At 38.6% G+C, this 12946-nt stretch overlaps 1 protein-coding gene across 1 annotated transcript in view; it reads left to right on the forward strand.

Annotated features, from left to right (window-relative positions):
• Positions 1–8643, forward strand: part of LOC105749607 (zinc finger protein 425-like) — a 30945-nt gene extending 22302 nt beyond the window's left edge. The window contains exons 11-14 of the mRNA XM_031965629.1: positions 734–820; positions 2572–2730; positions 5072–5230; positions 6026–8643. Of these exons, the coding sequence (XP_031821489.1) occupies positions 734–820; positions 2572–2730; positions 5072–5230; positions 6026–6741 (1121 nt within the window). The 3' untranslated portion in view covers positions 6742–8643. The remainder of the gene's footprint in view (positions 1–733; positions 821–2571; positions 2731–5071; positions 5231–6025) is intronic.
• Positions 8644–12946: the final 4303 nt, after the last annotated feature.

Genomic DNA, 12946 nt, shown 5'->3' on the forward strand with positions numbered 1-12946 from the left:
GATAAAAGGGGATCCAAAATGCAGGAAGAGGGGACTGCCTCTTCTCAAGGAAAAAGGACATCAATATCTGGGAAAAGGAGGGGGAAGGATGGGGAGGAAGGAGGAGGCATCCAAGTGAGAAGAGACAAGGGGAGGACAAGTAGAAGCTCTCAGAAAATGGCCCTTATTTTTCAGCAAAATATGAAGCAAGCTTCTCAGCTGAGAGGATATGGAGAAGAGGAGCCATGGGAATTTTGAGATAGGACTGCAAGTGAGGGCCCATAATTTTGGGCAAAGGGAGAAAAGAGAGATCAGGCTTCAGGGGCAGAGACTCAGCCGCCTCAGAGTTTAGGGATTTAGAGCAGGGCTGGAGCTGGAAATTTTGGTCCACTTGCCAGAGAGGCAGGTAATTTTCCTGAGGTTCCCAGCTTATCCCCCTGAAGTTTTCCTCAACAAACTTTTCACAGAGTGCATCAAATTTACCATTCTCTGCCCATATTATGGCTACCACACATTTGGGAAGAAACACACACTTACAGTCTTGGGAAATGAACACTCAGAGCTATTCCAGTTGCTTGTGATGAAAGAATTTAAAATAAACCTGGTGGGAATCCGTTTTTAGCATCTACCTTGTAGGAAAGAAATGGAATAGAAAAAGATATTTTCTGAATTAGTGATGCACAATGAAAGTATGACTCGTGCTTGTGGTTCCAGGTGGCTATGACATTTGATGATGTGACCATGTATTTCACAGAGCAGGAGTGGGGGACCTTGGAGGAGTGGCAAAAGGAGCTTTACAAGCATGTCATGAAGACCAACTATGAGACGTTGGTCTCACTGGGTAAGATGTTTTCATCAGGAACTTTGATGGTGTCTTATAGAATCAGATTCAATGGTCATCCAGGTCTTGTATCACAACCTGAAAGTTCTTCTAGAAACCCCATCCTGATTGGTCCTTTCCACAATTTCATTTTATTTTAAAGTTTTATTATTACTTTTGTTTTTAACAACAGTAATTTCTCAGTATCCCTTGTAACAAAGAAAACCAGTTAAGCAAAGCAAATCAACAAACTGACCTCATATATAGTGTATATAACATTTTGTCTTGATCTTCTCTTTATTTACAAAGTAGAGGGAAATGTCTTCTGTCATCTGTTCTCCTGTATCAAGGTTGGACATTGCAATTCATATGAATCCTATCTTTTTAATGTTAATTTATAATCGTCATTCTCTGTCATTTCTTCTATTTTTTTATGGAGCAGTAATATTTTATTACTTCAGTATACCATTTGTTCACCTGTTCACCAATCAGTAGCTACCTGTCTTGTTTATAGTTTTGTGTTAACACAGATGCTACAAATATTTTAGTTTATATAGCTTTTGTGAAAATCTTTGGACCTTAATGACTAGCTGGATAAATAACAATATTATTGAACTCAACAAATTTCAGAAGTACAAGATATAATGCAAAAAAGAAAGAGTAAAATTTAATAGCAACCAACATTATGTACTTGAAATTAATCATTTGGAATTGGAAAAGTTTGTTTATTGCCCCCCCCTAAGGCTGTTGTGCTGGTCTAACTTGGCCCCCTTGCCATTTCAGATCTCTAATGCACCATTTATACCCTATAGCATTTTTTTCCAGTAGTGTTTACTGAGCTTTGCTAATATTAATCTCTGCCATGAGGTCTCAGGTACTGTTACAAATTATCTATCTCACTGCTTCTCATCTCACCGCGACTCAAATTTTTAGCTTGACATGTATCTTTCAGTTTTCCCTTTTAACAGCTTTAGTGGATGATAACTCAGAAACAAATTTTTCCTAGTATGTCCAACAAGAATTTCATTATGTCTTCTTATGCAGCAGTATGGAAGAACATTAACTCCACTAGTCAATTGATTGATGAATGCTTGTTTCACACTTACTGTGAAAGGCACTTTATTAAATTCTGTAGGGAAAACAGAAGCATAAGTTACAATATGTATTTGTCCTCATGGAGTTTGTATTCTGTTTGGGGAGATCATTAACAGTATACATATAAAGACATAACAATACAAAAGATCCATAACAGTTCACTTCAGCAGTAAAATACATGTCAGGATGCAGTACCTTATTAATTGTCAAATATATAAGTGCAACAAATGTACAGAGAAAGAAAAAAATAATTTTGGTCTTGAGCATGCTAGAAAGAGTACACAGAGGAGGATAGTTAGGTTTAAAATATATATATTTGATGAGTAAAAATCGCAAAAGAAAATCCAAAGAGGATGTAAAATGATAGTGCCCAAGAATTTGAACCAAAAGTTATTTCTTGGCAACTAAGTTACTGGCTGTGAAGGAAGTCAAAAAATAAAAATAATTATAATCGGTATTATTTAATCACTGTTCACAAAAGGTGTGAAGAGTTTAATGGGCAACTTAAAGCCAAATAGGTTAGGCATCTCTCTAGCACCCTAATGCCAAGATGCAGACAATCATTCTGTTTTATAGCTCCACAAAATCTCCATTTATTATAGGTGTTGCCAAAACTTGTGCTGCTGGTCACCTAAAGAAAAACAAACTTATTTGCCATTTTGTGACCTATTGTCCAGGCTATGCCATTTCCAAACCAGACTTGATAACCCAGATTGAACAAGGGGAAGAACCATTCGTCAGAGATCAGGGACACTTGAGTACAAGGGAACTGGCCATTGCTTCCAGGGCTGATGACCCTTGTGATTTGAAGAACACACAGAGGCAGCTGTTTTCTGGTGAGTATGAAAAAGTAAAAGGAGTGAGCCTCAAGAGGCCATCTTCAGGTTCTCCTCCTTCTGGGACTTAAATGTTCCTGTCATGTCCAACTGCTTTGGGTTTGATTTTAGGGCTGGCCCTAGCTTCAAGAGATCAACTACCAGAGCTCCAGACCCTAAACAACTTCACTATCATATGTGTCATAAACAAACAGGAGCTCTACCCTGTTCTTCTTCTGATCAAGAAACCCAAGATTCTGAAGTTGGAGAGGGAAAAGCAAACCTAAATATGACAGTCAAATGTTAGCCTCATGAGGGTAGGTTCTATCATGTACTGTTAGCTTCATTATTGATTTTCCAGTTACTTAAGAGTTCAGCTTATTTTTAATGATCTTTTCATTTATATTTTCTGTGTTTATTCTTTTAGTTCCACCTATTTTAATTCTGCATCAGTAGACAAAAATCTTTTCTTTTTCCCAATTTGGTATAATTCTATTACATTCATTTACCATAGGGTGGTTTTTTTTAGCCATTTCCCAATTGATTGGCAGCCACTTTGTTTCCAGTCTTTTGCTTCCACAAAAAGTGCTACTATAAATATTGATGTACACACACACACACACACACACTCTCTCTCTCTCTCTCTCTCTCTCACTCTCTTTCTCTCTCTGTGTGTCTCTCTTTTGTCTTTCTCTCTCTCTCTTTGTCTCTTTTGTTTGTCTGCCTGTCTGTCTGTCTCTCTCTCTCTCTCACCTTTATCTAGTATACCAAAAAGGAATATCATGCATCTTTTCTGCCTACCTATATTAAATGACTAATATTTGATAATCATTCCTACTTTGTTAATGACACTTTAAATTCTAAAGGTATATAAAAATGCACATTGCCAGAAGTATTTATCACCATAAATTACATTGTATTTTTCAAAGAACTTGTCTACTTAGGGATGCCTAAAATGTAAACAAGCAAGACATAAATATTTGTAAATGCAAATAATAATGTACTACCTCAGTAATGCAATCATTTCTTGCCAAACACATATATTCAGCAATAACTGCTATAAATGTGCAGTTGATAAAGAACACGGTTGTCCATAGTGGATTCCAAAAAGGCTTCACATAAGAATCAGGACGTTTTTAAAAGCAAGATTTTACTTTAATAGTTGCAAAAAGTTCAAACAGGATGTGAAATAAATAATACCTGATAACAGCCAGAAAATTTCTGATGACCTTCATCATAATAGTTTTGAGAAAATGTAGGTTTTTTGTGTGTAGGTATTATTTTATTCATTGCATTTGTATCTATATATCTATCATATAGTAGGCATTTAATAACTTATTATTGATTAGGATAGAAACTAGATTTGAAGGCATTAAATTGAATCAGGGCAATCTCTGCTTATCAGATTCTCTATCTCCAGTACTTCAGTTTTGGAAGCCTAACTCAAGGCCCAAGTAATTTTTTCAACCTATAGTCTATACTTCACAACTTACACTCATAGACTGTCTAGGAACAGCTTAGTTTGATAGAAACTGGGAAGAACCTAGCCTAGAAAGAATTAGGAAACCCAGATTTAACTGATAGCTCAAATTATATATAGTATGGACCATGAACAAGTAACAATTATATCATGTCTATGAGCCTCAGTTTCCTGTCTTTAAAATGGTGAGGGGCAGCTAGGTGGCGCAGTGGATAGAGCAGCATCCCTGAAGTCAGGACGACCTGAGTTCAAATTTGGCCTTAGACACTTAACACTTCCTGTCTGTGTAACCCTGGGCAAGTCACTTAACCCCAATTGCCTCAGAAATAAATGAAATAAGGATAATATACTTGGACTGCCAATTTTACAAGGTTGTACTAATCAGAATGTTTTAAAAACCTTAAAGCATCATATAATATGAATTTGGGGGAGTTGATGCAGCACAGCCCCATCCCACTGAGTCAATGAGCAATAGAAATTGCCACCAAGAACATTATTGGGAACATTTCATTTGAGGTCAGTTACTTTCAAACCATAGCGATTTGCAGATTTGTTTTGTGACAGGCCAGCACATCTTGAGTCCCCTCGAGCTGACCTTTAGGAATTTTCGAAACAAAAGCAATTTTAGCTGACTTTATTAAATCAATATAAACTTCACAGTCCTATTGAAGTGCAGGCAATGGAGGGAAATCAAACAACTCGTTGGTAGCTAAGAGCCAAATGAAGGAGACAGTACTCTGCTACAGTGAAAACACCCAAACTCTAGGTTTATGTGTGTGTGTGTGTGTGTGTGTGTGTGTGTGTGTGTGTGTGTGTGTTCCTGTATCTTGTACCTTGTAACCTGAATTAAAACAAAACTGCTTCTTTGTGGCCTCTCTCCAGGTTGTGCCATCTCCAAGCCAGACTCGATAACCCAGATTGAACAAGGAGAAAAGCCAGTCATCAGCCATCAGGGGAACTCGGAAACAGGAGGTTATGCAGTCTGCTTCAATGATAATGAGCATCTTGATGTGAAGAGCATAGAGGTGCAGCCATTTGGGGGTGAGTTAGGAGGAGGGGAAAGAGTGAAACTGAAGGTGGCACATTCTGATTTTTGCTCCCTAATAAGTCTTCCTTTCTTGATGGTCTGAGCTAGAACCTGATATCAGGGCAAGACTGAGCTTCAAGAGATCTCATAAAGAAACCATTCAGGGAAGGCTACAAGGCATCTTTACTTAAACACACAGAGATGAGTTCTGTTCTATTTGTCCTATCATGATTGAGAAATCTGAACTCCTGAATTCCAAGAAGTAAAATGAAACTTGTCATTGGTTGAGGAGGCCAGTGTTCAGCATCGGTAGGAAAGACATTACCTCATTTTTTGCTGTTGCTTGCCAATAGAAAAATAAGTCAAGGACTCTATAGGGGTTAAAATTTAAGATTTTGCCCCCCATGAAGAAGGGTTGGATTCCCTGTTAAATCTGCAAGTTAGGAAGAAGGCAAAGGTTTTTTAACCTATTAAGCTAATGAAATTGCCATTTTTTTAATTGTCAAAAGTAAGCATACTTGAAATAAAAAATAAGCTAAAAGCCCTAAGAGAAGGGGGATTGTATCCATTCCAGGACAAAAAGATTGTGCTTATCTGATTTTCTTTGCCAAGAGTAAGTTCACCACTTCCAGTAACCAAAATTTTCTTTTGAAAACATTTGTTCCAACATGAGTACCCATGGTCACACAGGGAGTGAGCATCAGAGCCAAGACTTAAACCTGGTAACTGGTCCCAAGGCCCTCAAAGTCTCTTGGACCTTCTGTCGGGCAGCCATGAGTTGCTGACCAGGGCTTTGTCTTTCATTCCAGGGGATTCTGGATCTACAAGATCCAGACAAGAGGAAAGCCACAGACATGATCTTCAAAACCAGAACTGGCCTGGGCCCTTGCCATTCCACTGCAGTGTGTGCAGCAAGGGCTTCACCCACAAGTCTCAACTAGCCAATCACATTAGAGTTCACAGGCCAAAAAAACACTTCCAGTGCACTGAGTGCGAAAAGAACTTTGCCCAAAAGTCCCGACTGCTCCGGCACCAGCGCCTGCACACAGGGGAGAGGCCCTTCCAGTGCCCTGAGTGTGACAAGAGCTTCCACCAGAAGGGCCATCTGCTCAAGCACCTGCCCCTACACACGGGGGAGAGGCCCTTCCAGTGCCCCGAGTGTGACAAGAGCTTCCGAGCAAAGGGGGACCTGAAGGCCCATCAGCGGCGGCACCGGGAGGAGAAGCCATTCTCCTGCAGTGAGTGTGGGAAGGGCTTCACCATGCATCATTACCTCACCGATCACATCAGAATACACACCGGGGAGAAGCCCTTCCAGTGCCCCGAGTGTGGCAAGAGCTTCCGCATGAAAGCGGACATGAGAGTCCACCAGCGCAGACACAGCAAGGCCAGGTCGTTCTGCTGCAGCGAGTGCAATAAGGCCTTCCCCAAGCAGTCTGAACTCACAGACCACAGCAAGGTGCACACCAAGAAGCAGCACTACAAGGGCCTGCTCTATGGACTAATGGACCTGGACTGGGGCTGAGGCAGGACCCATGGTGTGCAGAGTGGGGCTGTGAAAGTTAAGGAACATTATCTAGTCCCGGATCTACTACATCACTGGTCATTCAGCTTGTGCTGGAATATCCCTAGTATCAGGGACTTCACTACCTCCTGAGACAGGCCATTCCAAACTGGCAGAGCTCTCCTTGTTGGGGAGCATCAGAATCAGGCACCCTATAATCTTGGTCATGGATCTCCTCTTTGACCCAGCAGAAGGTTAGTACCCCATTCACATTACAATTCTGAAATATAATCTGGCCAATAAAGTGAGTGATGAAATTGGCTAATGCTAGGTTTTTCGTTTGCTTTTTTCCCATAAACAAAGTAATGATGTTTGTCTTATATAGCTCATAAGCTAGCTCTAAAGAGGATACCAAGATGTCACAGATATTTATGTATCCATTGCTGAAATACCTTATCATACTTTCATTACTTTCCAGAAGCCAAAGAATTTCTTTTTGAAAGCCTGAGGCTCATCTCTTAATAAATTTAAATATGAAATTGTCAAGTTAACAGAAATGGGAATTTTTCTCCTACTAGTCCAAAGCCTGAACAGGTGGTGCTGGTGATCATCTGGAGAATCTGAAAGCCCTGTACAACGTGGTCCTGAAAAAATCCAAGGCTCTGTGCAGTGGGATGGCTTTTCTGTAGTGGTTTATTACTGACAACAAAAAGAGAATATAGGAAGATGGTTCAAAATGAAGATTCAGCTGCCATGTATAATATCTCCCCCAATTTGAGGCAGTGTCTGTATAAAACAGACAATGAGGGAAAATGTGATTGAAATATAAAAAGTGTTGTTACTCATTCTGAGAAAGATTCTCCATGTATGATATGCAAACATATGCATATCACAGGGGAAGCTTGGCAATTACTGTTTTCCTAAAAGCTTTGACAACACCCTGTAAAACAGTAGCCCCTTGTTGAAATATACCTGGAAAGGCTTCATGAAGCATTTTGAGCTGAGCTTGAAATTAGGAAATATTTCTAGCAGGAAAGTGTCCAGGAATCTAGTGGAACCAAATTTGTTTGTCTGGAGAAAAAGTAATTGTTGGATGTTATTGAGAAGTGAGATTGTTGCGGTGGCAAGAAGACACAGAAACTCAAGTTTAGGGGCTTAGATTTGAGAGAGACATTGGGATGTGATGGGGAGAAAACAACCAGGATTTTAAATAGAAAAGACATAAAGCTGGATTACTCCCCTGAAATCTATCAGCTTTCTGTCCTCCAGCATGCCATTTACTCACTCTTAACTTATACTTCCTCAATTTAACTCTGGAGATAATAATACCTACGGACCTACTTTCCTGAATTATTGTTGAATAATACCTATGGACCTACTTTCCTGAATTATTGTTGGGCTTCTAACTAGATAATGCCACCTTCAAAGCTATTGTAATTCATTGAGAAAATGTTTACTAAGCATCCTTTGTGTATTAGGAACCACAGTGTAGTCAGTGCACTTCTCACATTAACAGTAATGGACAAGACTTTCTCCACCAGTCAAGATCTCTAAGACTATCTCTGCCCTACATCTTTCCATGCTTCAGCCCTCTTAAAATTCACCTGCAAGATTACAGTTTCTTAAGCACTATCTTATTGCCTTATTCCCTTAGCTGGAAATTTCAGATCCATTTCCCTTCTCATAAAATATGGGCTCAGCCTGATGAGATTAGATTCAGGCAGCCGAAAAATGAGATTAGGGTTCCTGCTAGTCAGGGAGTTAAATGATGAGGTTAATGGAAGGTTTGGGGTTCAGGGAATAAAAAGGTTTGGCTTCCCTAAAACCCCTTTAGGATCAGCACAAGATAGGGAGTTGTGGGAACCCCCTTCTGGCAGCACAGAGGTCCTTCATAAAGGAATTTACGAACCCGAAAAACTAGACTGATAAAAAGAAGTTTATTATAGGCATTGGGAAGTCAGCCTTTGTTATGCATGAATAGAAAGGCTGAATTCCTTAGAAGCAAGGTCTGACAGAGAAGTAAAGTTCCTAGTAGAGAAATCCTGACAAGAGATAAGTCTCGTTGGGAAATAGGTGAGGGAGATAAACAGAGGGTAACACTGAAAAAAAATATCTTTCCAGCAGGCAGAGTTTTCTAATATTCCAGGAAGAGAGAGTTTCCTTGGCATGGCATATTAGCTCCTCTGCAAGGACTGAGTTCCAAGTTGGCTCTTTTCATCTACAAGCTGGGTTTCAACTTGAGCTGGAATTGAATAGAAACTCTTCAATTGAATAGGGTTGGAATTCTCCAGTTTAGGACTCAACCAGCCCCACCTAGATAACAGAATGAAGCTGTTTGCCCTCGGGTGGGGTTTCTACAGTGGCAGGATTCAAGGAGGATTTGTTCTTTTTTAGTTTTAGAGTTTTGGGACTCCATTCATCAAGCCCACTGAGTTTGCCATGATCTGGCTTCTTGCATCCTCCTAAAACTCTTATTAATCCCTCATTCTGGATTATCACCTCCTATGCCCACTTTGCCCACTCCTGCATCTAGTAAAAGTATTTGAAGGAAATCTCAAAATCAAATTAACTAGACTTAACACAAACTAATGCTAACTTCAACTGGATTCTAACTAATGTTCAGTATTCATTTAATCTGACTTCTTTTTGTTCCCTATTATATTATATTGCTTCTAACATTTGTTCCAAAACTAAACACTCTCCTTAGTTCAAAACATTTCTGCACCTATACCTTCCTCTCCACCCTAAAATAGTTGTGCTCTGGTTCATAAGCATGTACTAAATACCTCAGTGGAAGAAGTAATCCTCTTCCTTTTAAGGGCTCCTGACTCCTACATCCTTGATATAAGAGGCATCCAAGCTCATGAGGACAATTTCTCTCTTACAATCTGAGTCAGTAGGATGAAGACATTCCATTCCCACTACTTACAGGACCAGGAGAAGATAGTGCCATCTTTTTTGCACTCCGCTTACAGCCACTTATCAACAATTGCTATTCCCAATTCCCTTTATGACTTTTAGATGACATTCACTTAAGCTACATAATTTTTCTGTTACCTACCTCTAGGTAACTTTCCTTCTTAATGGATTTTTTGGACTTGTTTCAATTAACAAGCACCTATTAAGCACCTACTTTCTGCGGGGCATTTAATTAAGTTCTGGGGATCCAAAGACAAAGAATGGAAAAGTCCCTACCTTTAAAGCCCTTCATAATTTAGCTGCTTCCTATTTTTCCAGTCTTCTTACTCCCCAACATGTACTCTTCAGATGATGATGATGCCCTCCTAGCTATTCCATGAACAAGGTATTGCATCCCTTAGCTTGGACATTTTCTGTGGCTGTCCTCTATGCTTGGAACTTTATTTTCTCTTCAATTACTGACCTCCTTAACTACCTGTAAGTCCCAACTAAGATCATTTTACTGGAAGCCTTCCCTAACCCTTCTTAATTCTAGTGCCTTCCATCTGTTAGCTATTTCCTATTTGTGCAATATAGCATTTATTCTGTTTATATTTGTTTGCATGTTGTCTTCCCCATTCCACTGTAAGCTCCTAGAGGGCAGGGATTCTTTTGCTTCTTTTTGTATCCCACAGTTCCTGACTCACAATAGGTGATTAATATATGTTTGTTGATTGATCAATTGATTAAACATATTTACATACTTTTTGAACTTTTTAAAAATCTGAATTTAAGTAATAAGAAAAAGAAATATTACCATGTTAAACAGAGAGGATTATATGCAAAATTGTGAAGCTATTATGTATAACTTGCTTTTTAAGGATATATAAATATATATATATGTATATATATATAATAAATTCAACATTTTTCCAAAATTGTCCTAATTTGTGTTTCTTTTTCAACTTTGTTCTCTTTTGGTATTTCTTTAAATGTTTCAATGACTTGATTTTCTTTTGGAGGATGATACTATCCGTAGGTCACATTTTCCTTCTGCCCCCCAAATTCCTTACTAAATAAGAAAGTTCACATTTCTTGCAATAAATAAGCATCATAAAACAAAACAAATCCAACTATTTACCATGTCCAAAATATATGATTACACTATACCTTGAATCTATCACCTCTTTTAGGAATTAAGTAGCATGCTTCATTATCAGTTCTTAGGGGTAGTTAATTAGAATTCTTAAGTCTTTCAAGTTGTTTTTCTTGATAATGATTAAGGTGGTTTGAAGCGTTTTGGAACTGTGGAGGCTAGTGATTAAGAAGGTGAAATTTGAAAAAACTTTTAAAGCTAGAAAACAATTTGAGCATAAGGAGCACATTCTGGAAAAGTACACTTAGGAGTAAGAGCTGATGGGGTAAACTGTAAAAAACTGTCCCCTTTTGATCTGTCAAATTAACACTCTGAAACTGTGTACCCTTTGATCTGTAAAGAAGGGAGATTGGAGTCTCAGGTCGTCCTGGGAAGCATATCTTCCCAGACAAGTTAAGTGGTCATCCAGCTGGGCCTTTTCTAAGGCAAATCCCCCTCCCCCTCCCATTGGTAGCTGGATCCTCATTCAGGAAGGCTTATTAGTGATTTCCATTCAATTGGAGATCTGGGCCTGGGGACATTGGCTTTCTTTTCAACCTGAAATATGAGCTTCAGATTTTCCTATTAAAGAATATTTCTAAACTCCTGATCCTTGCAGAAGTCTGGAGTAGGGCATAGCTGCCTGCCAGCACTCCTGTCCGCCGAGAAGATATTCTCTTCTCAGCAAAAAACCTTTTTTAAAATTTCTCTGCCAGGATTTTGCCACTAAAGAAGTCAGTCTTTCTAGTAAAGCTGACCTCATCCAACAACAAACTTCCCTTTTTGCCACCTAAAACTCTTCAGGTTCGTGAATTCTTTCAAATTTTTCAAAAGGGGATTCCCACAACTCTGACTGCCACTAGAACCCCATTAGAGCCATAAGGAAGAAAAACTCACAGGAGAAAGTAATTGGTAAGCCAAAAAAAAAGTAAGAAAAAAGAAAAGAAAATAATAACAGAAAGATGCTAGGAAAAGAAGGAAAAGAGAGTTGAATGAAATTATCTAACTGTTTAGGGGGTGCTAGAAAGGCAAGGCATGATTACATTAATTGAAATCACTCAAAAGCAGTTTGAAAGACAAAAACTCAAGGTCTTGCCTTAGAGAAGGGAAGAAGCTTGAAGTTGAAGAAATCTTCAGCCTTCAGCTTGTAAAGAAAAGACATGCTTTTCCAGACTTTCTTCAAGTTCTTGGAGGGCCAGAAAAACTCTGGGTAGAAGCCAAGATATAGAGGATCTAGACCTTGATCATGTTCCTGATCCCAGCTTGATACACTAGAAACTTGAAATCTAAGACTCTTTTGGTTTAGCTGAATTATTTCACTCTCAGAGAAAGGGATCCTTCACTCCATGTCTTATCTGGTATACATTCTCAAATCTATACTTTCTCTAGATTTCTAATTTATTTCTATTTGGATACATGGGTTTATTTGGCATGTATATTCATTATGAAACTCATTTGGTGGGAAAAGGGAGTTTGTGACTTGTATATATAATTTGGGACACTCCTTCCCCATTAAGGGATAGTGATCAAAGCACAACTTGAACCAAAAAATAATAATAATAATAATCTCTAAACTAACAATATTTAAGGCAAATAGATAAAATCCTTTCTTGGTACCCTCTGTTTCTGAGAAGACCACAGTGGTCATCTCTCTGATCCCAATCCCCTGCTTCCTGACAAGAATCAAAATCTCCCTTAAGAAAGAATCAGAGAAGGAGATTCTAGAGATGTCTACTCTTGCCTCTCTATGAATGACATCCAGATAGATCCAGATAAATATGCATAACCTACATGGAGAAAACATTGCATATCTCTTACATTTATATTTACAGATGATGTAATACAGATATTTAAAGATGGAAGAGATAGAGATAGATAGATAGATGGATCTATATAGATCTGAATGAATGAATGAATGAATCTAACAGACTGAATGGCAGTCAGGATCCCAAAGATCTGGATAGAGTAGGATCTAGTTGTTTTACTCTGTTGATATAAAATGTAATAAAGATACATGTAAAGTCTTGCACTTGGATTTGAAAAATTAGCTTCATAAAAACAAGGTAAGGAAAGCATGATTGGATGGACATTTATCTAAAAGAGAAATGGGAATTTAGTGAATCAAAAATGTGATTGTGATATGGCAGTCAAAAAAAGGTAATGTGATCTTGGGCTTTGATTCCAAATCTTCAT

Source organism: Sarcophilus harrisii, chromosome 1 (assembly GCF_902635505.1).
Source record: "Sarcophilus harrisii chromosome 1, mSarHar1.11, whole genome shotgun sequence".
In the NCBI taxonomy this organism is placed as follows: domain Eukaryota; kingdom Metazoa; phylum Chordata; class Mammalia; order Dasyuromorphia; family Dasyuridae; genus Sarcophilus; species Sarcophilus harrisii.